At 37.5% G+C, this 23,290-nt stretch overlaps 2 protein-coding genes across 4 annotated transcripts in view; both read right to left on the reverse strand.

Annotated features, from left to right (window-relative positions):
- Positions 1–2,358: 2,358 nt before the first annotated feature.
- On the reverse strand, positions 2,359–11,215 carry LOC133515751 (uncharacterized). Its single transcript, XM_061848332.1, has 10 exons — positions 11,044–11,215; positions 10,681–10,861; positions 10,120–10,333; positions 9,390–9,511; positions 8,485–8,663; positions 5,697–5,869; positions 5,330–5,462; positions 3,467–3,631; positions 3,012–3,170; positions 2,359–2,529 (listed from the first exon to the last, which is right to left on the reverse strand). The coding sequence occupies exons 1-10, from the start codon at positions 11,057–11,059 to the stop codon at positions 2,384–2,386; spliced, it is 1,488 nt and encodes a 495-aa protein (XP_061704316.1). The 5' UTR covers positions 11,060–11,215; the 3' UTR covers positions 2,359–2,383.
- A 6,824-nt stretch (positions 11,216–18,039) lies between these two features.
- LOC133515774 (amyloid beta A4 precursor protein-binding family B member 1-interacting protein) overlaps positions 18,040–23,290 on the reverse strand; it is an 86,322-nt gene continuing 81,071 nt past the window's right edge. For all 3 annotated transcript variants that reach the window (XM_061848368.1, XM_061848376.1, XM_061848362.1), the window contains one exon: positions 18,040–23,285. In XM_061848368.1, the coding sequence (XP_061704352.1) occupies positions 22,075–23,285 (1,211 nt within the window). In that variant the 3' untranslated portion in view covers positions 18,040–22,074. The remainder of the gene's footprint in view (positions 23,286–23,290) is intronic.

Here is a 23,290-nt window from a genome sequence, read left to right on the forward strand (position 1 = left end):
TGCGACAAATTCGGCGGTCACCAATTTGGCGGTGAAGTGAGAGGATGGCAGGACATTGAATAACGACCGTGTAGTGTAGGATACAACGTTTATTCGTTACCTCGTACATATACTTTACTCATCAGGATATCTATTGGTTTCTTACGATCTAAGATACATGGGTAATAATTCCCTCGCTTTTTCTCTCACGCTGTCAACATGACAGTCCCAGTGTTGCCGTGGTTGTTTGAAAAGGTGGCTACAAACGAATGTATGTGGTCGCCACACAGTTAAACATCGATAGATTATTAATATGTTGTAACATGACATCACTATTTTTGTTCGCACATAGACAATTTACGCACACACTTGCATTTAATTTTTGGTCACACTTTCCAAGTTTGACAGTCGTTCTATCTATACTATCCTATTTCTATGGTTTTATTTGTCCACTTTGATCCTGACTGTAGATCCGTAGGTTATGTTTTGTTATTTACTTATTTTCATCCGCTCTAAAGGAGAATTAAAGATAGGTACAAAAGGCCCTAATAGGGTCTAATAATACTATTTATTTAGATAAAATTACGATTAATTACAAAATAAAAATTTATATTTAACTGTGTAAACCGGCTTCTTACACTATTTATGTGAGCGTCAGAATGGCGGGTGTACCTAAATAAAAATAAATGAAAAGCATACCATATTTTTGTACCTAATTTGTACTATTTAGTAACTCCGTTAAAAAAAAATTGTACCTCACGGTATTTAAAGTTATCACCAAAAAAAAGTACACCCGCCATCCTGACAGTCAGAATGGCGGGTGTACTTTATTACGCTATGTTCCCGTGGTTATTGATAAATTGTATAAAGGCCAAATTTTTGTACCTTCATACTCAATTATAATACGAGTCATTTTACTTGTGGTTTCCTAGTTTTACTCATTTTATATTTTGCTTGCAAGCGTTATAATTTTTCAAGTTATCGATTTCATTTTTAAGTAAAAACGCTAAGGTACAATTATTTTTATTACGCCAGGATTTAGTACCTTTAATGTTTAATCTGTTAAGTTCAAATAACTCAGTAAATCATGTCTTAAGAAAGGCTAGGCGCCAATTCAAAGAAATCTTTCTAAGAAAAATCATTTTTAAGACATGATTTTCTGAGTTATTTGAACTTAACAGATTAAATATTAAAGGTACTAAATCTTGGCGTAATAAAAATAATTGTACCATAGCGTTAAAAAAGGCTAGGCGCCAATTCAAAGAAATCTTCCTAAGAAAAGTCATTTTTAAGACATGATTTTCTGAGTTATTTGAACTTAACAGATTAAACATTAAAGGTACTAAATCCCGGCGTAATAAAAATAATTGTACCTTAGCGTTTTTACTTAAAAATGAAATCGATAACTTGAAAAATTATATTTCTTCTCTTTAATATTTATATTAATAACATAAGTAAGCTTAATCTACACGGTGAGATATCCCTATATGCAGATGACACAAGTATTTTTTATTATGGGAACTCAATAACTGACATCGTTAAATTGGCTTAGCAAGACCTCGACATTTTACATGAATGGTTCCAATACAATCTGCTTACAATCAACGCATCGAAAACATCGTACATAATATTCAAATCTAAAAACAAAAATTATCCTACTTTTAATTCATTAACTGTCAACAACAGTCTAATCAACCAATCATCACAAGAAAAGTACCTCGGTCTTACATTAGATGATGGCCTAACGTGGAATGCCCACTTAAAACAAATCAAGTCTATTCTGGCTTCCATTAGAAATACTGTAAAGTGCATTCCTCATCAGGTACGCTATAATATATACAACGCACTGATAAAATCCCGAATAAACTATCTTATCGAAATTTGGGGCAGTGCCTGCAAAAATAGTCTTAAAGAAATCCAAATTGTCCAAAATAAAATAATAAAAAAACTCTTTCATCTAGATCGCCTAACACCTAAAACAACAGTCTACTCTAAAACTAAGCTAAAGAGCATTAACCAACTCTATTTTTACAACACCATCATACTAATAAGAAACATAATACCACCAAAAAAAAATACACAGTCAAATCTCATTTAAAACAAAAAAAGAAAGAGGACAAAGAATTCTCCGAAGTGCAAATAATTTATGCCTAACTTTATCGCGAACTAAAAATTTTGGTACTACTAATAAAGAGGCAGATAACTAAATTTTGATTTTCGCATTTCCCGGTAGGTCCGTTGTAAACAAACGGCCTTGGCGGCGGAACATTGCAATAATACTCCCTATTACCACAAACCCTGACGCCTTATAGCGCCAACTTCTTTAGCTGTCAAACTGTGATAAAATACACGTTTTGTCACATAAAAATAATCAAGTGCTTCTGTTTATTGATCATATTTTTATTTAGGTTTTATACATTTCTAATTCAAATCTAATTTCCAATACTTGCATTATGCCTTTATATTCTTCCAAAATATTTTCTATTACACTTTTCCAATAATTCCGCTTGTCCATTTCATCTTGAATTTGTATTTTCAAATGTTTCAATTCTGTAACAAAGTAAATAGTTCTTAAGATTTGTGGTTGATACTTTAAAAAAAGGGTATGTTTAAAAGTTAAAACTGGTATGTGAGTAGTTAGTAATTTTTAAATACTCTTATTACTAGTGGCTCTGGGAGCTGCATATAGACTGCGTTAAGATTTATAAGCAAAAAAAATGTAAAAACCAAAAATTCTTACCTTTTTTGAGTCATTATCACAGGGTACTCGCAATGGTCTTAAGGGCCATAGACGCTTATGGCACTTGAAGTCCTTTATGCCAAATTGCCAATTTCCACCATTTTGATCGTTTCCCAAAAAACGAAACGGCAGTAAAAATATATTTAGCTACTGAACCTGCTCACCAAATTTTACGAGGTTCGGTTGAGAATTGTGACCTGTAGAGGAGGACGTCTGAATATACGAGAGCAGTTTGTCAGTCAAAACGGAGACCTTCGCTAACGCTTCGGTCAATTAGTGGTTTTCTACTAACTGTCGCAAACTCCGCATGCAATGATGTGTAGCATTCTCTTGAGGTCGACTTCATCTTGCACGATGCCGACGTAGAAGAACCGCACCAGCCGCGGCATCAACTCGAACACGCGCCGCAGCGGGAATACCGCGAAACGCCATTGGTGGATACTCAGGGCCGCTGCCGACAACGGTACATTCACCATGGATAGGATGGCCGCGCATAAGTCCAATACTACAAAAATGGTCTACAAGTTCAAGACTTAGGGCCCCGTGGGTTCTGTATGGCTACCATTTGAGATAATTCCCTCTAAGTTATTCCTACTAGTTACCACCTAGTTGCATTTAGGTGTCGCGACAGAATAAGTGTTCAGAATGGCCACGCTCCACCACCACCACCACCACCACCAGATAGACAAACATTCCGATTAGCAACGAGATAGTGAAATTGCTGATATAAATGAATCCTTTTCCCACCTAGGGTGCTCGCATAATTAAAGGCGAGATGGCGCATGAGGCAGCTCACATCAGAGTCCTGTCTCTGGGTCTGCGTCAGGTCTATTCCGAGCTGAAAGTGCGCCTCACGCAACGGGATGCTGGGAGACAGGAACCGACGTATGTCGTCGTAGTTGCGGACGCGGCCTGCAACCACCAGCAATGTAAGTGTAATATAAATAATCAGCTGAATAAATTTAATTTCTGGTCCAATCGTGACGAAAGTGAATATCGGAGGACCCGAGAGGCCCCTTAATATATCTGAGTCTGAGTTTAAGTTGTCCAATAATTACGTAATTGAAAAATGTGGCCAGGTAAAGACCTAGCTAACGGAGATCCATTAGGTACTCATAAATCTTGACATAGCTTTGCCCACCGCGCCACAGTTCAGTAAATTAAGCGAAATTACTTAAACTAGTAGCTCTGTGAGCTGTAGACCTCGCGAGCATAATATAGCTTTAAAGTGAATAAATGTATGGTAGAGTCATACATTTATTCACTTATTTGTTTAGAAGTATTTATGAAAACTAAATTGTGAAAAATACATAATTATCAAATAGGGTGGTCCAACTTTACTTTGTATGTAGAAAAAAAGTGGAATAGATTGTATCTTTACAAGGCTCCCTTTATTTACATTATGGAATAATTTGAACTCATTTGCAAATGATTTAGTGGTCCCTGTACTTGATATGATTTTGTGATTTGCAATATCCTCATACAATTAAAAAAATACAAAGTAACCAAAAAGTAAAAAAAAAACGAACGCCATATTTTTAACATACTCGTACTTATAACTTATAAATAAAACGTATAAGAAGTCCTTAAAGACATTTCCAAAGCAGAATTATCGATGGGTCAATTTATTTTCATACAATTTTGTATAAGTAGTAGAAGTTAACATTCTTCAGATAAGGAAGAGCGGTACCTCCTGGCACAAGCTATATTAAAGCTTAAAAGGAGGTTCCAATCACTAACTTTAAGATGATTTTTGATTTTTTGATTTTGAATTGTTTTATAGCGACCTCTAAATGATGTTTAATGAGACTTAACGCAAACGCGTACGTCAAGTTTCGCTATCGAATAAATTTACACTAGGGGTATAGTCTGTTCGGAAAGAGAAGAGTCGTGGAATGTATTGGACCCCATACATTCCACGACTCTTCTCTTTCCGCACAGACTCTACACTTCTACAGGTACATTATATATGTAGTATATATATATAAAGTATCGGTTTGATATGAAAGAATAATCAAAAATAGCGACTGAGACTAAAAACGAACATGACGAACTCAGAATGAGATAATGATTTTTCGGTGAATATGTAAATGAGATGCAAAAAGAAAGAGACAAACGAAGAGTGGGGCAAAGGAAGATAGTGACGAAAAACGAACAAGACTTATTACGAGAGGGACAAGTGCAGATTTTGATTAAAAATGCTAATGACAAAAAACGAACCAGGCGAATAAAGAACGAATGACGAATACAGAATGATACGAAATAAGAAATAAACGAAAAACGAAAGAGACGAGCGCTGCTGATTCCGGTTAGTCATCAATCGCGGTAAAAAAATTGTTATCTGAGGATACTAGAACAGTTATGAACGTCGTAGAGTCGAACCAAGCTTAATCTTCATGGCATTTACGATGTGATGCGTGACAATGTCATCATTAATATCAAATTGCTATGAAAATAATGACGTCCTTCACTTTGTATAAGTCGGTGCAAATACTTTAGCTTAGACGGTATCTAATTGACTTCTTGGACTCCCAGAATACGTATTTACATTTTCAATTCGAGTGTAAAAATCATTTTTACATCTTTGCCTACAGACTTTATAAGACTTACAGAAAGCCATGAGAAGGTAGAGATCTGGACAGGTGGTGGCGACTCGCCTCCAAGCCAAGTCAGGGATGACATAGCCACCTGCACCCAGCGACTGGTCTACGAGCCCGGGAATCTGGTCTTCCCGGCACATCAACTAAAATCACAAAAACAATGGACATAAATTAACCCTTTGCCTATTATATTTTGGTAATCTTCAAAAAAATATCGTTCAGTCCTATTTTTTATTTATCACTAAATCAACTATCTAATAAAAATAAATTTTCATTTGGCTCTATTGAGGATAAATGCATAAAGCTCAAAGCTATAGGCGCGGTGATCGTTTAGGTTCTAGCTTCGGGTAGTTCGAATTCCAGGTCGAATCGAGTACCTGTAATCGCATATGAGGCCGTTTGAGGACCGTGATGAGGGAGATGAGCGCGCCGCCAGTGGCGTCGGCGAGGTGAGCATACTCCAGCGCGAGCAACCGCAGATTGCGCAGCTCGCCGAGGCTACGCAGGAAACAGCGCCGCGTCTCCGGCCGCGGTATGTATTGCCCGCTTCCTGAAGGTCCATAAGAGTACAAACGATTATGTAATTATTATCTCTGACATACAATTTAATAATTTATTTAGCAGTTAATAAATTATTAAATCAACATCATAAATTTATTTATTTTTAATACTTAAAAATCACAGCAGATCAAAATTGGTTTTATTATTATAAAAAGCATGATTATACAAGTACTGTCTTTTTCATTGTAATAACTGTCCTTCCCCACCCATTTGCCCTAACATAAGTGTAATATGTTGCCAATATTCCTTTTAGTCTATATCGCGGAAGGTGTATAACGTAAAATGACTATTATTTTCTATTACGTTAGCTATCTCGACGGAGGCCTGCTACTATTCTGTACTGTTTGGCCTTCGCCCATCTAAAGATTCCTAACGAACCAAACCTACTATAGATAGTATAAAAAATCGGCCAAGAGCATGTCGGGCCATGCTCAGAGTAGGGTTCCGTAGCTACTCTTCCGTCACAATAAGCTAAACTGGAGCTTAAAGTATGGTAAATTGTTAACCAAGGGATGAACTCTGGGTGTACGTCTTTTTACTATGAAGGGGAAACTTTTTGCGATAACTCAAAAACAGCTAAACTGATCATATCCGCTATAGTTTTCATTTAATATCTTTCTTAAGCTCTACTTCCAAGATTTTTTTCATATTTTTTGGACCTATGGTTCAAAAGTTAGAGGGGGGGGGGGGTCACATTTTTTTTCTTCTTTCGGAGCAATTATCTCCGAATATATTCACTTTATCAAGAAATGTTTGTTGAAGACCCCTATTAGTTTTGAAAGACCTTTCCAACGATATCCCACACTGTAGGGTTGAAGCAAAAAAAAAATATGTTCACCCCCACTTTACGTGTAGGGGAGGTACCCTTAAAAAAATATTTTTAGATTTTATTGTACGACTTTGTCGGCTTTATTGATTTATATATCCATGCCAAATTTCAGCTTTCTAGCACTAACGACCACGGAGCAAAGCCTCGTACAGACAGACAGACAGACGGACAGACGGACATGGCGAAACTATAAGGGTTCCTAGTTGACTACGGAACTTTTTTCCTTAAAAAAAAACCTAACATAGAGTGCCATACCATTAATTATTATGATAATCAAAAATAATACGTATTTTGCTGTTTCGGACATGATTTCGGCCTTTCAAAAATCTGCAAAATTAGAGATATGCTACACAACAGTATGCATGTTACAACTTGGTCATGTCAAAACCTAACATAGAGTGCCATACCATTAATTATTATGATAGTCAAAAATAATACGTAAATTGTTGTTTCGGACATACATTCGGACATGATTTCGGCCTTTCGAAAATATGCAAAATTAGAGATATGCTACACAACAGTATGCATGTTACAACTCGGCCATGTCAATATTATGCTAATTCATTTTCGGATAAGCAATCATTCGGCTAATTAGTAATTATGCTCAATAAAATTTCGGCAAGATTAACATTCGTCATAAATAATTTGTGCGAAACTTGGTATGCGTAATATGGTTCGGACATAAAACAGTATGCCAAATAAATAGATGGCACCGCTGATAACATGGACATGAAGAGGGAGAGAAGGGCGCTGTCCGTCCGCTGCAATATGTTGGCTCGGAGATTTGCAAAGTGTACTAGAAAAGTAAAGCTAACACTCTTTCCTTCCCGTGCAATCTCTGGGTCAATTATGCGCAGAGGACGTACAGCGTATTTTCTTGTGCAATATAATAACGCATATAGAATATTGCTGGGGCTTCATCGGAGGTGCAACGCTTCGGGCATGTTTACGGAGGCGGGGGTTGATGGTTAGGTATCATGCGATCATGAGGAAGCGCTGCGCCTCCTTGTGGGAATGGATGCGGGGGAGCCCTAGTAGTCTTCTGACAGGTGGGGCTCACCCATGTTAAAAAGATGGATCGGCCTTCACACTACTTCTGTAAATTTTGATTGGTGACATGTTTTAATTATTATTTTTATTCATTGGTTATTATTTAATTGGGTTTCATTATTTGACTAAATTTAATTTTAATTTTATCATTTTAATCGTTTTCCAAATTTTATTTAATGCTTTGAATTTTATTGTAATTATTAATATTATTATGTTCAATATTTAATTGACAATTTAAATCACACCAAAGATAAATTTTATTATTTTTATGCTCATCCGGTTGTCAGTGTTTGTGATCATGTATGTACTAACAATAGTCTTGTAAGTTATGTTGTGTAATACTAACACTTGTATGGGCTTTGCCTGAAATAAATGATTTAATAATAATATATCGAAGTCTCATAGCTAAGAGTCTCGACCAACACCTAGAGAGACTCTCGCTGGGTGGCCACCGGGTGTTTGAATACCGTTTTCGGACCTTAATGATTTCGTACAGGGATATATTGTAGGTTCTCCTTGTATTTTTGACAATTATTTTTTTCCTTGTATTTTAAAGCACAATACAGACGTATACAACACCTAAAATGCTATTTAATTAAGTATCGCACTGAGTCAGATTTAATGCGTCTGCGTAAATTGTACTGTAAAAAGTGTACTGACGCCAGTATATGAAGTTAAATACTGCGCCTGGCTCAGCTCCTGGCAATAGGAAATCTCAAACTAACCAGTGATGTAAGAATAGTTGATAAGGATAGGGTTCTCGTTCGGCAGCACGAAGCGCCACAGAAACAGGTACTTGAGAGAGTGCGCGGAAAAGCAGGCAAGCTGCTGCAGCAGACGCGCACCCTCCAGCCGCGAGCAGCACAGGTTTTCCAGCGATACCAGCTGCAGCCGGTCCTGCAAACTGTATCATACTTGCAATACGCCGTTGCAACCTAACACGATCAACTTTTTTTCCGTCAGCCTACCTACTTAATATCCTACTGATAGCACAGCTACACTCTATTTTACAGATAAGATAATAGAGTCTAAATACGTACTAATACCACTTATCTCTAATATCTTTTGGAACTTGCGGATCGAACCATCTATTCTATCTAGGAGCTAAGAGCATGATTTGGTATCGTCTTGGCTCGTCTCAATCGTTTTTAAAGGATAAGACAAATAACGAGTGAGTCTAAAAACAACATACACTAACATCGAACATGCCCAAAGAAGATGTTGACGAATAATGAAATAAGCCGGAAGAAGAAATAGACAAACAACAAAGATTACCAATTATGATATGGACGACCCACGAAAGTGACGAATGAAGAATGGGCGACGAAAGCAGAACGGGATGAATTTAAGATTTTGACAAAAAACGATTGTGACGTGCCACGACGATACCCATGATTTCATATGCACATATTTTGTTACAACCTAAAGTAATTGTTGAGAAAAAAAAGAGGTTTATTAACTGAAAAAAAAGAACGATTGTACCTATAACGATTTCGGCTGGCGGTACTTACAAATACAATTCTTAAATATGTGAGTACGTTGTAAAGATGTCGATGTTTACTTTTGGAGCATTGATACTTACCTGAGTTTAGTAGGTACCCAAGTTGTGATTTATATTTTTCAGTCGTACCTTAAAATGTTATTAAGCAAGCGAAAAAAGGTTTTTCGTTTAAAATAATCAAGGCAGTTAACATTCACTATTTGATCCGAGATAATAAAACGATCCATTTGTGCCTCCTCAAATTGCATTTTCTAAAAAAAGGAAAAAACTATTTAGTGACATCGTCATTATCATTAGCAAAAGCTCTCTACTACCTAACTTTTATGTTGCGTGTTCATATCTGTTTCGCAGTTACCCGACTAATGAAGGCAGGTTATACACCGTGGTTTTTTGTGTGTGTGTGTTTTCTGTACACGACACGTTTTATTACTGTTTACACCTTGGCGAAAAAAAAACTTTGTAAGTAAACCTTTTTTGTTATTTACACATACATTTTGCGAGTGCGAAGTTTAATGTCTGTCAGTAGTTATGTCTAAACCTAGTCACATAGTAGCAGCGTCGCAACAAAAAAAAAAATTCACTGAGTTATTAAACAAACAAACTTTGTATGACTTTTAGTCTCTAAATGCGGTACCTTTGAAATATTTTGGGTTATATGGGCCCACGGTGTATAGTACTTAAAAATGCTTAACTATTTGTAATAATTAATTTGATAGTCATTCTAACCATAGAACATACCCTATTAGTTATATTCTACTAATTCTAATTTTGATAGCATACTTGTTAAATAGATCCATTGACAGTTTTCTTAGTAACTTTTTAATATAATACGATTAAATCTCCAGTGGGATCATCTAACCATTAAGGTAGTTTCCATGGCTCTATGGAACTCCTTGAGATAAAGCTTGGTGGGCAGTTTTAGCGCTGTGTTGGAGCTCCAGAAGTGCGCGCCGAGGCGCGACGGCAGGCGCAACCTCGGGTACTGGCACGTAAACAGCACGTTCTCGCAGTGCAGCATCAACTCGGAGTAGCGCTGCACGTCGTGTATGCTCCAGTACCGTGTGTCCGTACTTCTGCACTTAACAACCCGATTGGTTTGTACCTAGTTAGATGCAATCCAATTATGCCGAATATAATTTAACGAACCAATTGGGGCAGATCCCAAGAGATACCATATTATGTATCTACGGCATTATGCATATCGCAAGAAACGGCTTTGAACTCATTATGGCACCAAAACAAATGGAAACCGCGCACCAACAGCAGTAGCGCAGTAGCTGGGACACGGCAAAAATATGCCGAACCCATTTTAAATCTATTAATAAATTTAAAGGATCAACAGCACTATGGGTTAAGTAAGTAAGTATCAGGACTACGAATTGGGTGGGTTAAGGTAAAGTGAGAGTTTAGCAGAGCATACCGCAGCACGTCATCTTCGGGCAGCAGCCCGTCGGCGCTAGGCACGTAATGCAGCCACACGTGGTGGTCGCGCGTCCAGTCACCCAGCGCCAGCGCGCCCGCCGAAGGCCGGTAGTTGCGCGGCTGCAGCTGCCAGCGCACCGCTTCCAAGTGGCCGATCACTTTTGCACATTTACAGTCCGCTACCACAACATAAAACGTTTTGTAGAAGTAGATAAAATAAGGCCTTCCGCCAGTGAACGGAAATCCTACCGCTAATAAGTAAGTACCGAAATTTCGTTATCTGCGATAGGTAGATAGCGACATTTCGAGTTTCGCGGTAGGCCCACGGGTATGCGATTGCGTTATTAATGAATCTACTCACCTTCGGTGTTGTCCATAATTTTCAAATCCAACCACTTTTAACTAATACAGGAAATCAAACAAAGCAAAAATATGAAACTGTAAAACAACACAAATTGTTGAAAGTTGATGACGTTTAATGTCACGCCTAATATATACAATCAAGTACAGAAAGAAAATAAAACGAGTATTTATATCTGATTCGGACCAGTGACAGCCGTTAGAAACGTCAAACTCCTACGAAAATATGATGTTTAGGTATATTGGCACTCCAAGCTTTGTGATTGTAAACCTTCGAATGACTGGTTAGGTCATTTTCCTAAAATCATTATTTCCTTGTAGCGTAATTTCCAGTCGCATTTTTTCCTATTCTTAATTTACACCAGACGTATTTATTCCTAACATGATGTTTCCATTCGCATATTTTCCCATTAGACAATTTAACTATTCTTTATTTACACTAGACGTATTTATTCCTTGCATGATTTTTCCATGCGTAGATTTTCCTATTAGACAAATTATCCACAATCACCCAAATTGCGTACAGTTAGCAATATCGACGGAGCCCCGCTTGCGCGGAGCTCCTATTCTGTGCCGTTTGGCCTTCGGCCGTTTGAAGATACCTAACGAACCTAACCTACCGTTAAATTTTCACCGTCCCAATCCCAACACTCCCAACACCGACAATTTTGCAAGGAATAAATACGTCTGGTGTAAATTAAGAATAGGAAAAAATGCGACTGGAAATTACGCTACAAGGAAATAATGATTTTGGGGAAATGACCTAACCAATCCTTTGAATCTCATATATACTCATATATCTATGCCAAAGAGAATTGATTGTAATAGAGATAAGTCTAAGAAAAAAATGTGCTCCTTATTTTAACACCCAAAACAGATGGCGTGGTACTGCTCCATGTTTTGCTTATGGACGGTAGAAAAAGGACGACAATCTCTTATGGCAGAACTGTTGCAAAAGTGACTAGCTTTCAGCTGTAAATACCTAATAGTCGCTAATCTCTTTGGTGGCGCTAGGTAGGCTTATGGGTATTACATGAACTATTGAGGTATACTTAATAATATAGATATGATATGGAGGAGCAATGGAGGAGGGGCAACAAATAAACCGACCAAATTCCGTAGGTTGTTTTTGGTATAATAAATAAATCCCATCAAAACATTGTCATGTAAAACATTGTCAAGACGAGACCATAAGGCTCGCACTGTCAAAAAGTGATCAAATCTCTTGTAGAGCCAAGCTTCTAACTCGACAAGCCCTAACTTAATAAACTCTACACCTTAGTCAAAATAAAGAATCAGATATAGAAATAAGAATTAAGCATAGAGTGCTCACTCCATACATCAGTACCCCTAGTGTAAATAAATTCGATTTCGAAACGTGACGTACGCGTTTGCGTTTAGTCTCATTTTGTATGTGATTTAGAAAGAGCGCGCCAAGCGGGACGTTTTGGAAACTCAAAATCCTATACAAAATGAGACTTAACGCAAACGCGTTCGTCACGTTATGATGTCGATTGAATTTACACTAGGGGTACAGTTTTCTTACTAAAACGTTTATTATTTTCGTAGATGATATCTAAAAAAGGCGACCGGACGAATCTGTCCAACTACAGGTGTCCAACATAGCTGTAACCTCCTTTTCTCGAAGATAATGGAGTCCATTATCAACTGCCAGCTCCTTCGGTACCTAGAGGACCACTGATGATCTTCTGGTCTATCTGAAACATCGTTGGGCACAGGCGATAGAGACAAAGGGTGACGCATTGGCAGTTAGTTTGGATATAGCAAAAGTCTCCGATCGCGTTTGGCACAAAGCATTCCTTTCTAAACTTTAATCTTATGGGCTTCCCGAGAAATTATGCAAATGGGTCAGTATTAGCTTTCTATAGTACCTTTTTTAGCATTAGAAAGAAGGTAAGCGATTTTGACGTGCCTTTTTATTGAAAAACACTTTTGAAAAATAATTCACGGCAAATATATATATGTAACCAATCATAAATCATATACGATCATTTTGGACCCGGGTACGTCCTTAAACTACGTCCACAAGAGAGGTATGGGCATTGTGAATGTCATCTCGCTTTGTGTGGTAGGGCACAGCACAGCGGATGTCATTCCAGATCTAGAGCAGAGCCCAACTGGGGAAGTACCTCCACCTTACAGAAAATCGCAGCCAAATAACACTAGACCCTACTCATAGTGTTGTGTTCCTGCCGGTGAGTAAGGTTGCCAGAGCTCAACAAGGGGTGGGAGGGGGTTAGGGTCGGCAACGCGCATGTAACTCCTCTGGAGTTGCAGGCGTACATAGGCTACGGATACTGCTTACCATCAGGCAGGCCGTATGCTTGTTTGCCACCGACGTAGTATAAAAAAAAAAAAAAAAAATTTAGGTACATTCTTTTTTAATACAGTTGCTCAAAAAGTGCTACTTTATGTAGTTGTTTAGTGCTTTTTAGGGTTCCGTAGCCAAATGGCAAAAAACGGAACCCTTATAGATTCGTCATGTCCGTCTGTCCGTCCGATTCTGTCACAGCCACTTTTTTCCGAAACTATAAAAGCTATACTGTTCAAACTTGGTAAGTAGATGTATTCTATGAACAGCATTATGATGTTTACACAAAAATAGAAAAAAAACAATAAATTTTGGGGGTTGCCCATACTTAGAACTGAAACTTAAAAAATATTTTTTCATCAAACCCATACGTGTGGGGTATCTATGGATACGTCTTTAAAAATGATATTGAGGTTTCTAATATCATTTTTTTCTAAACTGAATAGTTTGCGCGAGAGACACTTCCAAAGTGGTAAAAAGTGTGCCCCCCCCCCCCCCCCCGTAACTTCTAAAATAACAGAATGAAAAATCAAAAAAAAATATATGATATACAGGGGTCGGACAAAAAGTGCGAATGACGTCAAACCACTTATAGGTGATTTCAAATAGTATTTTTGATTTTCATAAACAATTATCACGTATCATTTATCAATCTCTTTATTGACCTCTTTATTAAACGATATCGCCACTTGAAATGAGTAAGTACGTTTTTGACTGACACATTGTCAATCAGATGAACAGTCAGCGTCAAATACTTCGTAGCAGTCAAAGTGGCCAAATAGTTCGGTACACCATACTAAATATATGGTGTACCGAACTATTTGGCTACTTTGACTGCTACGAAGTATTTGACGCTGACTGAACAATAAATTGACTTCGTTATTGTTTAGCTATTGTATCCTCACGATTATATTTAGCTAAAATTTATATTTACTAATATATAAGAAAACGCTCTAAAATGTCATCTTTACTCGAATATTGTGGCAATTTTCCGTTTTTGGAGGTACGTGACAAACACGTATACTGCTAATCTTACCTACTGTTCCCACTTTTGACTATTAAACCTATTTATCTGAGGATCCCACAGACTTGTTCTAACTAATTTCAAATAATTATACCTTATGGTAACAAGTTTCGTGAAATTTATTTTATTCACTACATCACCCTACCACCTGTATTATTAATTCCATGGATTTATTTACGATTATTTTGTTACTTCATTAATACTACTTTGTTACTACATGTCACACGGAAGTTTAAATACAAACTCAAACATCATCCTGTGTGCAAGATTAAGTACGTCATTTTTACGTCATCCGCACTTTTTGTCCGACCCCTGAATTTGATATACATTGCTATGCAAACTTCCACCGAAAATTGATTTGAACGAGATCTAGTGAGTAGTTTTTTTTAATACGTCATAAAATTAAAAAAAAAATTCATCAAACCCATACGTGTGGGGTATCTATGGATAGGTCTTCAAAAATGATATTTAGGTTCCTAATATCATTTTTTTCTAAACTGAATAGTTCATATGACTGTATCGATAACTTGTCGGTATATTAGTAGGTATGGAATTAGTTGTTCACAAGATATCAAAAGAGATATTACCTTTATAACCGACTTAAAATAATAACGATTGTTATAATACCTTTTTTGAAGGTGCACATGTTTAGCGATAAATTTAAACTTCACTTTCCAACACAGTAGGTACTTACATTTTAACCACTTTTCCACGGCTTTGCCGCCAACACAAGGAAACACAAGACAGCGTATACTTGTACACAGCGTATACACACCCAACCCAACTTGTCAGCAGGAAAAGGCGCGAAATTCAAATTTTCTTTGGTAAGTCAACTCTTTGCGAACACATTTTCAAACTAGTTCAACTTTATCATTTTCAACTTTTTCAAACACATTTGAAAAAGTAGTCGATAAAGCAGTTAAACATCGATAGATTATTAATATGTTGTAACATGACATCACTATTTTTGTTCGCACATAGACAATTTACGCACACACTTGCATTTCATTTTTGGCCACACTTTCGAAGTTTGACAGTCGTTCTATACTATCCTATTTCTATGGTTGACAGTTAGGCGATAAACAACAAATGACAAATGTCAGTTGACAGTTCGTATCTTCTACGTGTGTATGTAGTTATGTGTCAAACCGTAAACTGTGACGTCACACAATTTTTAAAAGAGTGTTTTGGGCGCGAAAGCATCTGTCAAAATATATTTTGTTAATTTAACATATTTAAAGCCGTTTTTAGTATAAAAGTTGAATTTTTAATAAATAAAATAAAAAAATCTTTATTGCCGCACAACTAAATTTACAATTTATGTGAAAATACCTAAAAAAATACAAAATAACTTAAATTAACACAATAATTATAACTTAAATCTATAATGTGGCAAAGGGTCCCAATCTCAGCATGTGCAGTGCCAGAGGGCTCTGCGCTGATTTTCAGACTGGTCCTGGGAGAGATTGGGGTCGGTCACTACTAGCATAATGTACCTTTCTTAGGTACAGCTCTATATTGACATATTTATGTGTATTTGTGTGTGCTTGTACTATAGTTTATTAATGTGCGTATATGGGTATGTGGGGCTGGTATGTAGAAGTAGTGTAGGTAAGAATGTACTTTGTATTGTGTGTATTATGTTTTGTCCTTACATACAGATAAAAGAAGAATACATTAAATAAATATAAAAATAATAAAATGAAAATATTTAGGGCAACTTTTAGTTAATATAGAACGTAATACAAGCGTTAAAAAAAATTGGAAACAACCCTATTGTGTTTCCATCTACCGGCAAATGTCTAACTAATTTGCGCGATGTAATGCACGTATTGGTTTTTCGAGGATATTTCTCTATCATGTGAACCGATTTCAAAAATTGTTCTTTTAGGTGTATTTAATATATTAAATATCAAACTGAGGTGGAGACTCGTCAAATGCTAATCCATATATGGCATGGAGGCATGGACGATGATTAAATACACAACAGACAGACTTGCTGCCTTCGAGATGTGGCTCTACCGCAAAATGTTAAAAATCTCATGGACTAGTCACATTACGAATGAAGAAGTACTATGTAGAATGAGGAAGAAACCTGAAATACTCAACATCATTAAGAAAAGAAAAACAACCTATCTGGGTCACATCTATAGAAATAAGAAATACGACTTATTACAGACAATCATCGAGGGAAAGTATGAGGGAAAAAGAGGGAGAGGTAGACCTAGAAATAAATGGATAGATAACATTAAAGACTGGACATACAAAAGACGCAGCCACCCTCAAGAGATTGGCAAAGACCAGAGAGCTGAATGCCATGCTGACCGCCGACGCCCATTAGACTGGGCATGACACCAGAATGTAATCTCATAGAAATTTCAAGTGTAGCACACGTACCTAAAGTTGGTTGAATTGTAAACTGAATTCGGAAAGGCTTTTTGTTAATTAAAAATAAAAAAGGTACCAAGATAGAGGTCGGATTATATTTTTCCTGTAAAATTTATAGTAATGTTAATATTATGTAATTATTTTTCGTCGGTAAACTTCCTTGATATGACATTTACCTTCACAAATCATTTTTTTTATATGAAAGAAAATGTTTTGGAATGTACAATTCGAGTTCTTTCAAATGATACCCCACTTGACCTAGTCACTAGACTTTGAAATGTTGCCCCCTCTTCGTATTGGGCAATTTCCATAGTTAATAAAAATAAAATAACAAAGTAATACTTTCAATGTGTCTGGGTTAGGGTTGTTCTTAACTATTTCTAATCGATAGCTTAAGTGGCGGATAGGTTTGACGACCGATTTGGCCTAGTGGGTAGTGACCCTGCCTACAAAGCTAATGGTCCCGGGTTCAAATCCTGGTAAGGGCATTTATTCGTGTGATGAGCATGATTATTTGTTCCTGAGTCATGGGTGTTTTTTATGTATTTAAGTATTTATAAATATTTATATAATTATTATATATATCGTTGTCTAAGTACCCTCAACACAAGCCTTATTGAGCTTACTGTGGGACTTGGTCAATTTGAATCTTGGTGAATTCAAGTAATGTCCTATAATATAATATATATATAAGTGGTTCTTGAGATATTTAGCGATGTGACAGACAGACGGACGGCCGGACAGAGTCGCACCATAAGGGTTCCCTTAGTACCTCTTTGGTACGGAACCCTAAAAACGAACTATATCAGACAGATACATAAACGTTAGGTTAGGGTAGTTGACGGTGAATGTTCAGACTCCATGTCTGTGAATGTTGGTGTCCCTTCTGCATATCAGCTGCAAATCAACGGCAATTATTGTTATGCCCGCTTACGCCCCCTCTTAAGCGCAAGCAGGCACATATGTAGTACTCATAAATAGAACTTCGGGGATTTCGAATTAACTTATTTATAAGTGTTTGGCTCAGTCATATCCTTGTAGAGTAGGCTTACCTATAATAATACAAATTGACATAAGTATGTACCATAAACATATACAATATTAGACCACCCGCCGAGTCCTCTTAAAATTAAAAAAAAATCGACGTAAGTTTCGAATTACGGTTTTGTATCTTTTGAGACGAAATGTGCAAGGTCTGGGTCCAGTACCAATACTATGAAGGTCTCTTGTGTTGTGTCAATGAAACACATATCCAATTTGAAATTTCGTTATATTTGAAAAAATATACAAAGAACTAATATTATAATTAATTTGTTCTGTACAATTTAAACTTAAATATCCATGAATACTAATAAATGCGTTACATATGTAATTGTTATAGAACTAAATCGTATCGAATACACAATTTTATAACGTCTGTTGAAAATAGTAAAACCCGTATCTAATATTCAAGTTTTAATTTTTATATTCATATTCTTAACATAGGACACATCCATTAGTAGGTACCTACAATATCAACTGTTAAGTTATAAAGGTTAGCTACATAGCTTCGTACCCCATACAGTATAATTAGTCTTGGTTGCCCTATGTTTAAAGATCAATGGTAATAATTAAGCATTGTATAACTAAATAATTATAGTCATTCCTCGTTAATTAACAAGTTATTGATAGAATAATACACACATTAAGGGCGGGTTGCACTAAACCATCTGAAGGTATCTAATCACACAAATTATTTCTTTATTTATTGTATAGGGAAGTTGACAGTTCTCTGTCGAGCTGCGTTAATCAGTCCGTCGATTGTGGTTAGTGCATCCAGTCCTAAGTCGTAGCCCTGGGCGGCTACCGGGAAAATCCAAATTCGTCAATTGCGGGCATTTTTCTATGTCACTCTAATTACGTCTTAGTGAGAGTAAAAGAGAAAGATCCCCGCAATTTGCGAATTTCGGTTTTCGCGGTAGGCCCCCTGTTTACACAATAATGGGCTGTGGACTCGCCGGTGTTGACATACGCGCCATTTAAAAAGAACATTTAGCGTATATGTGCCAGTGCTTGACACTGGCCCAATATTTGCCATTTTCAATCTTAATTCCAAGACCTATGAGTAGTAGACAGAACGTCAATCATTGGAATCAGCCTGTTAAACACTAAGTACCTTAACAGGTACTATGCCAACATTGGACGCAAGTTTATTGTCAAAATCGGATCAATTATGCTTTCAGTCTTCGTAACCCGATCTGGATGGATTCTCGTTGCCTATTTATAAGTGCGAAATTTATAGAGCGTGCGAATTTAGAGAGTTTAGGTAGCTAAGTATCTAGTTTTATTAAATATTTCGTAATCGAAATAAAACTAACCCGACTTCACTACACTTTTATCATTTATATTTCGTAAATATTTTGACCTAGCTAGCGTGTACTGACGTAGCCTGTGCATGTCCATCGCTTTTTTCTTCCCTAGAATGGTGTAAATCTTATCAAGTATGAAACTTAAAATTATTTGTTACCATGGAATGGAATCTTTTAAATTTTGCACAAGTAGCGCACTTCAGAGCCTACTTTTTCATCGGGTATACAATTCAATATCAGAAACTAAGCCAGACACAAAAAAGGAAATCACAGCCCGAACATAAAAATAAGTAACGCATTCTGCCAACAGTGAGATCTTTATGATATTGGAGTTATGTTTATTTTTTCATTTTGTCCCTTTCATTGCCTATATTTTGTGTTCGCGTAAGTGCTATATACATAAGGGAGTGTGAATTGCATCGGTGCGTGCGCTTGTACCAACCACAGTATATAGGTACCTGCACCTACGCTTCACATTTTTGAAAGCATTCGTACCTACATATGCTATTTTTTTTCAGCTACATAACTAAATTAACGATTTGACTTTAATCCATGAAATAAATATGAACAACCTTGTCACAAAACAACAAAATATGTTTTCATAATTATGGCACTAAATTAGGAATTGTTAAGTATAATAGCTATCGTTTATTTGCCGTCTAATGTCAAGGTCATACGTAATAATACTCATATCTCTTCAAATAAAATAATTTCCCTTAAATATTAACGTGTAAGTGTAATTTTATAACTTATAATATGCATGTTCTGAAACGAGTAAGCCTGAAATACTTGGGACTGTCTTATTTGCTGTATTTATACATTAACCGGTTTTGTGAACAAAACCAAATTAAATACCCAATCACATGAAGTCTTAAAGTAAGTAGGCATTAATCAACATAGGGAGAAATTAAACTCATGTTTTCCTTAAGTATGTAGAATAAATGCAAGGTGGAATGGTAGATATCCTTAATTAGTGCTATTTTAACGGCACCAATCATGGGACATTTAAGAGAAAACTTGCAGTGTTTCTGATATTTCACCTACACTTGTAAAATTTCTACCACTTTATGCGTTAAAAGTTGAATGTCCTATTCGTTCTTTATGTTTTCTATGTATTTAATGAAAGCTACTGGAAATAGTTTTAATATTATTAACAAATTAAAACAATGTTTTTTTGCTCCTGTCATGGGACGTATGGCGCCATTAATTTTCAAACTAACAAATATTCATGAAAAAACAAACTTAAGCAGCTCTTTGGCTCTTTATGGTAAAATATTACCAGCGTTTAAAATATGATGGCAAATACTTGTTTTACGGGATTTATCTATATACCATCTCATTACAGATGTCAGTCCCATCATAGGGGCGTTTACTATACCACAGTTCAATTACAATACAAACCATTTAGCTGCATTTTTAAAATAGGACATTTAAAAGGAATAACTGTTACATATTGCGACAATAATAGGTTACTCTGTCTGTCTGTTTGGGAGAGGACACTGACTTCTGTAACACAGGTTTTTATCTAGCTCAGAAGTCAGGGACTTCAATCACTAAAATGTACTTACCTTAATGCCAATAAAAAATTATTTTATTTTATTTATTTATTTTAAATATCCTGACTCCGGTCCAAGGAGTAACCGAGCTGTAAAATCCTACGTTTAGGCAGCATCAAACTTTTAACACTGCAGGATATATAACATAATATATCGTAGCAAATTAAGATACGTACATTTAAAATATATTATTATGTAAAATTTGCCAGCAATTTGAGTCAAGTACACTAACAAGTGCACCTCTGTGATTATTATATTGAACAGGGGCCCGGTTTACCTTCTACGCTGCCGGCTTAATGTCGGTTTGCGTTTGTAAAATGACACATTTGATTCAAATAGATCGAACAATTTTACATAAACTCCTCCCTAAGCCGCAAGTTTGAAAGTAGGTCTTGTCAGGTACATTATTTCCTGACATCACTTGAATCTACCAAGAGTTTTAAGCGATTATATTTTGTTTTACTAGGAACACAAAAATAAAAATTGACACAAAACTCCAACTCATGCCCTCAACCATTTTGTCTGTCTACTTGTAATCGACTGTCTTAGATAAATAAGTTAAACTGTCATATTATATAATTTTAAAATAAATAAATTAAATAAGGTATTTTTTAATACTTAGAAATTATGTTTAGCCTAGAACTATATTAGGTAGCTCGTTTAAGCAGTTTCGTTACAAGTAGACTTGCAAATTACCTACAATACATTAGTATACCTTTTCAAAATAGCACCGCCATTCAAATTACGATAAATTATTTATTATATTTTTCGAAATAATAACATTTTAACATCGAAATTGGTCTTTACTTTTCTTGTCAGAACATCACTTCTGAAAAATTACCTAGTTACATCACTTTTAGCAGGTAGAATATATAAGCTACTAGCACACTTATTAGTTTAGACGACATTTGTTTTGTCTTACATTAGTTGTTTTCATGCTATCACTAAACGCGCTTAACGTGTTTTGCAAACGATTTATTGGACACAAACTGCGCTCGCACAGTTTGGCACTGTAATATCGGTACCTTACCTAATTGAAAAATTTTCATAATAAAATTTGTTACTAGAATATCCATATCTCCACTTGTTGAAGATTTATTAAATTACTCCTAAACACCCAGAGCACATTTAGTAATCAGTTGTGTAAATGTAATTATTATAACTATTCAAAAAACAGAAAAACTACACCATTCACTCACTCTCCTCAACGTACAAAAATCTCTGCCCGTGCATTATACACTCATATAAAACGATATCACGCACGACCGTCAACCGTACTAGTGGAACTATCGCAGAGCCGTCGAGTTCTGACATCGTCATCTACATCGTCGGCGCCTGGCGCCCGGCCCGTCCACAGCCAGCAGCACGCGCGCCACAGCTGGTTTCAAGCGGAGGGATGCACGGCGGACGGCAGTGGGTGCGAAGTCAGGTGTGTGGAGTCGCTGCGACGCGGCGGCGCGGGTGGCGGCCTCTTCTTGATGGGCTTGGGCTCCTCGCGGCGCGGCGCCGAGCTAGCCTCGCGCCCGTACACGTTCTCGTAAAACGGGTCCTCCACTGCACTGCCGTAATGCTCCTGCACCCACATCGACACGCTCGTCTCTTTGTAGTCCTCCGACAGGGGATATTCTCGGAAGCCCAGTACTTCGTGTGGTGTTGTCGCAGGCTCCAACTTACACTTTTGTGCGACTTGCCACTTCTTTCTCATCACCCGTTGCAGATCTTTAAGAAATTCTTTGGGCGGGTTACTGTTGGAATCTGCCAACTTCTTGGGAGACGATAGTCGTGTGCTTTCGTTGCGTTTCGGCGGAGGCGGTTTGCGGGGGGACGACGGCGGTGCTTCCTTCAAGTTAAACGAGATTTTCTTGTTCTTTTTCGCAGAGTCGGTGCATGTTGGTAAATCGTCAGCGAAATTCACTTTCTTCATCGACCCCGTGCGTTCCTTCGTTGGCTCTGCTAATATCTTCTTTTGAATGGAGGGACTGCCGTTGCTCAACTTCTTGTTTTGAAGTTCAGCTAAACATGCACCGTACGCCACGTTCTGTTGACCGTAGATGCTCTTATCGGAATGAAGGGAGGAGGTCCGCGATGCGCCGGAGCTGACGCTGTCCAGGGAGGGCTGCCGCGGGAACGAGCGACTCAGGTCGGAGTTTCGGGAGTTGGCTCGTGATAAGCCTGCTCGGGCAGTCTGTTCGATCTGATGCGAACTCAGCTGACTGACGATGTCATGCACGCGGCCCGGTTGAGTGTCTATGGTGTGTTCAGGCGGTGGAGGAGGCAGGCTGAGTTGAGAGCCCGAAAGGTCCTCCACGGGATCGGGGGGCGGTGGGGGCGGCGGTAACGAGTCCAAGCTCAGCGTGGAGCTGAACATGGCGTCGGGCTCCAGGGCAGGCGGCGGAGGAAGGTCGTCGGCGGGCGGCGCACGCGTCGGCTCGTACAGGCCGGCGTACCCATACAGCGAGGACTCGGTGTCGGAGGCCGCCGGCGCGGCGTCGCGCGGGATGCTTTCGTAGATGCCGTAACACGGGGACGCCGGCTCGTCGCGAGCCGGACTGTTCACCAGTGTCGTTCTGCCATAAATTGCACTTTCTGACGGATCTGTA

This window comes from Cydia pomonella, chromosome 1 (assembly GCF_033807575.1).
Source record: "Cydia pomonella isolate Wapato2018A chromosome 1, ilCydPomo1, whole genome shotgun sequence".
Classification (NCBI taxonomy): domain Eukaryota; kingdom Metazoa; phylum Arthropoda; class Insecta; order Lepidoptera; family Tortricidae; genus Cydia; species Cydia pomonella.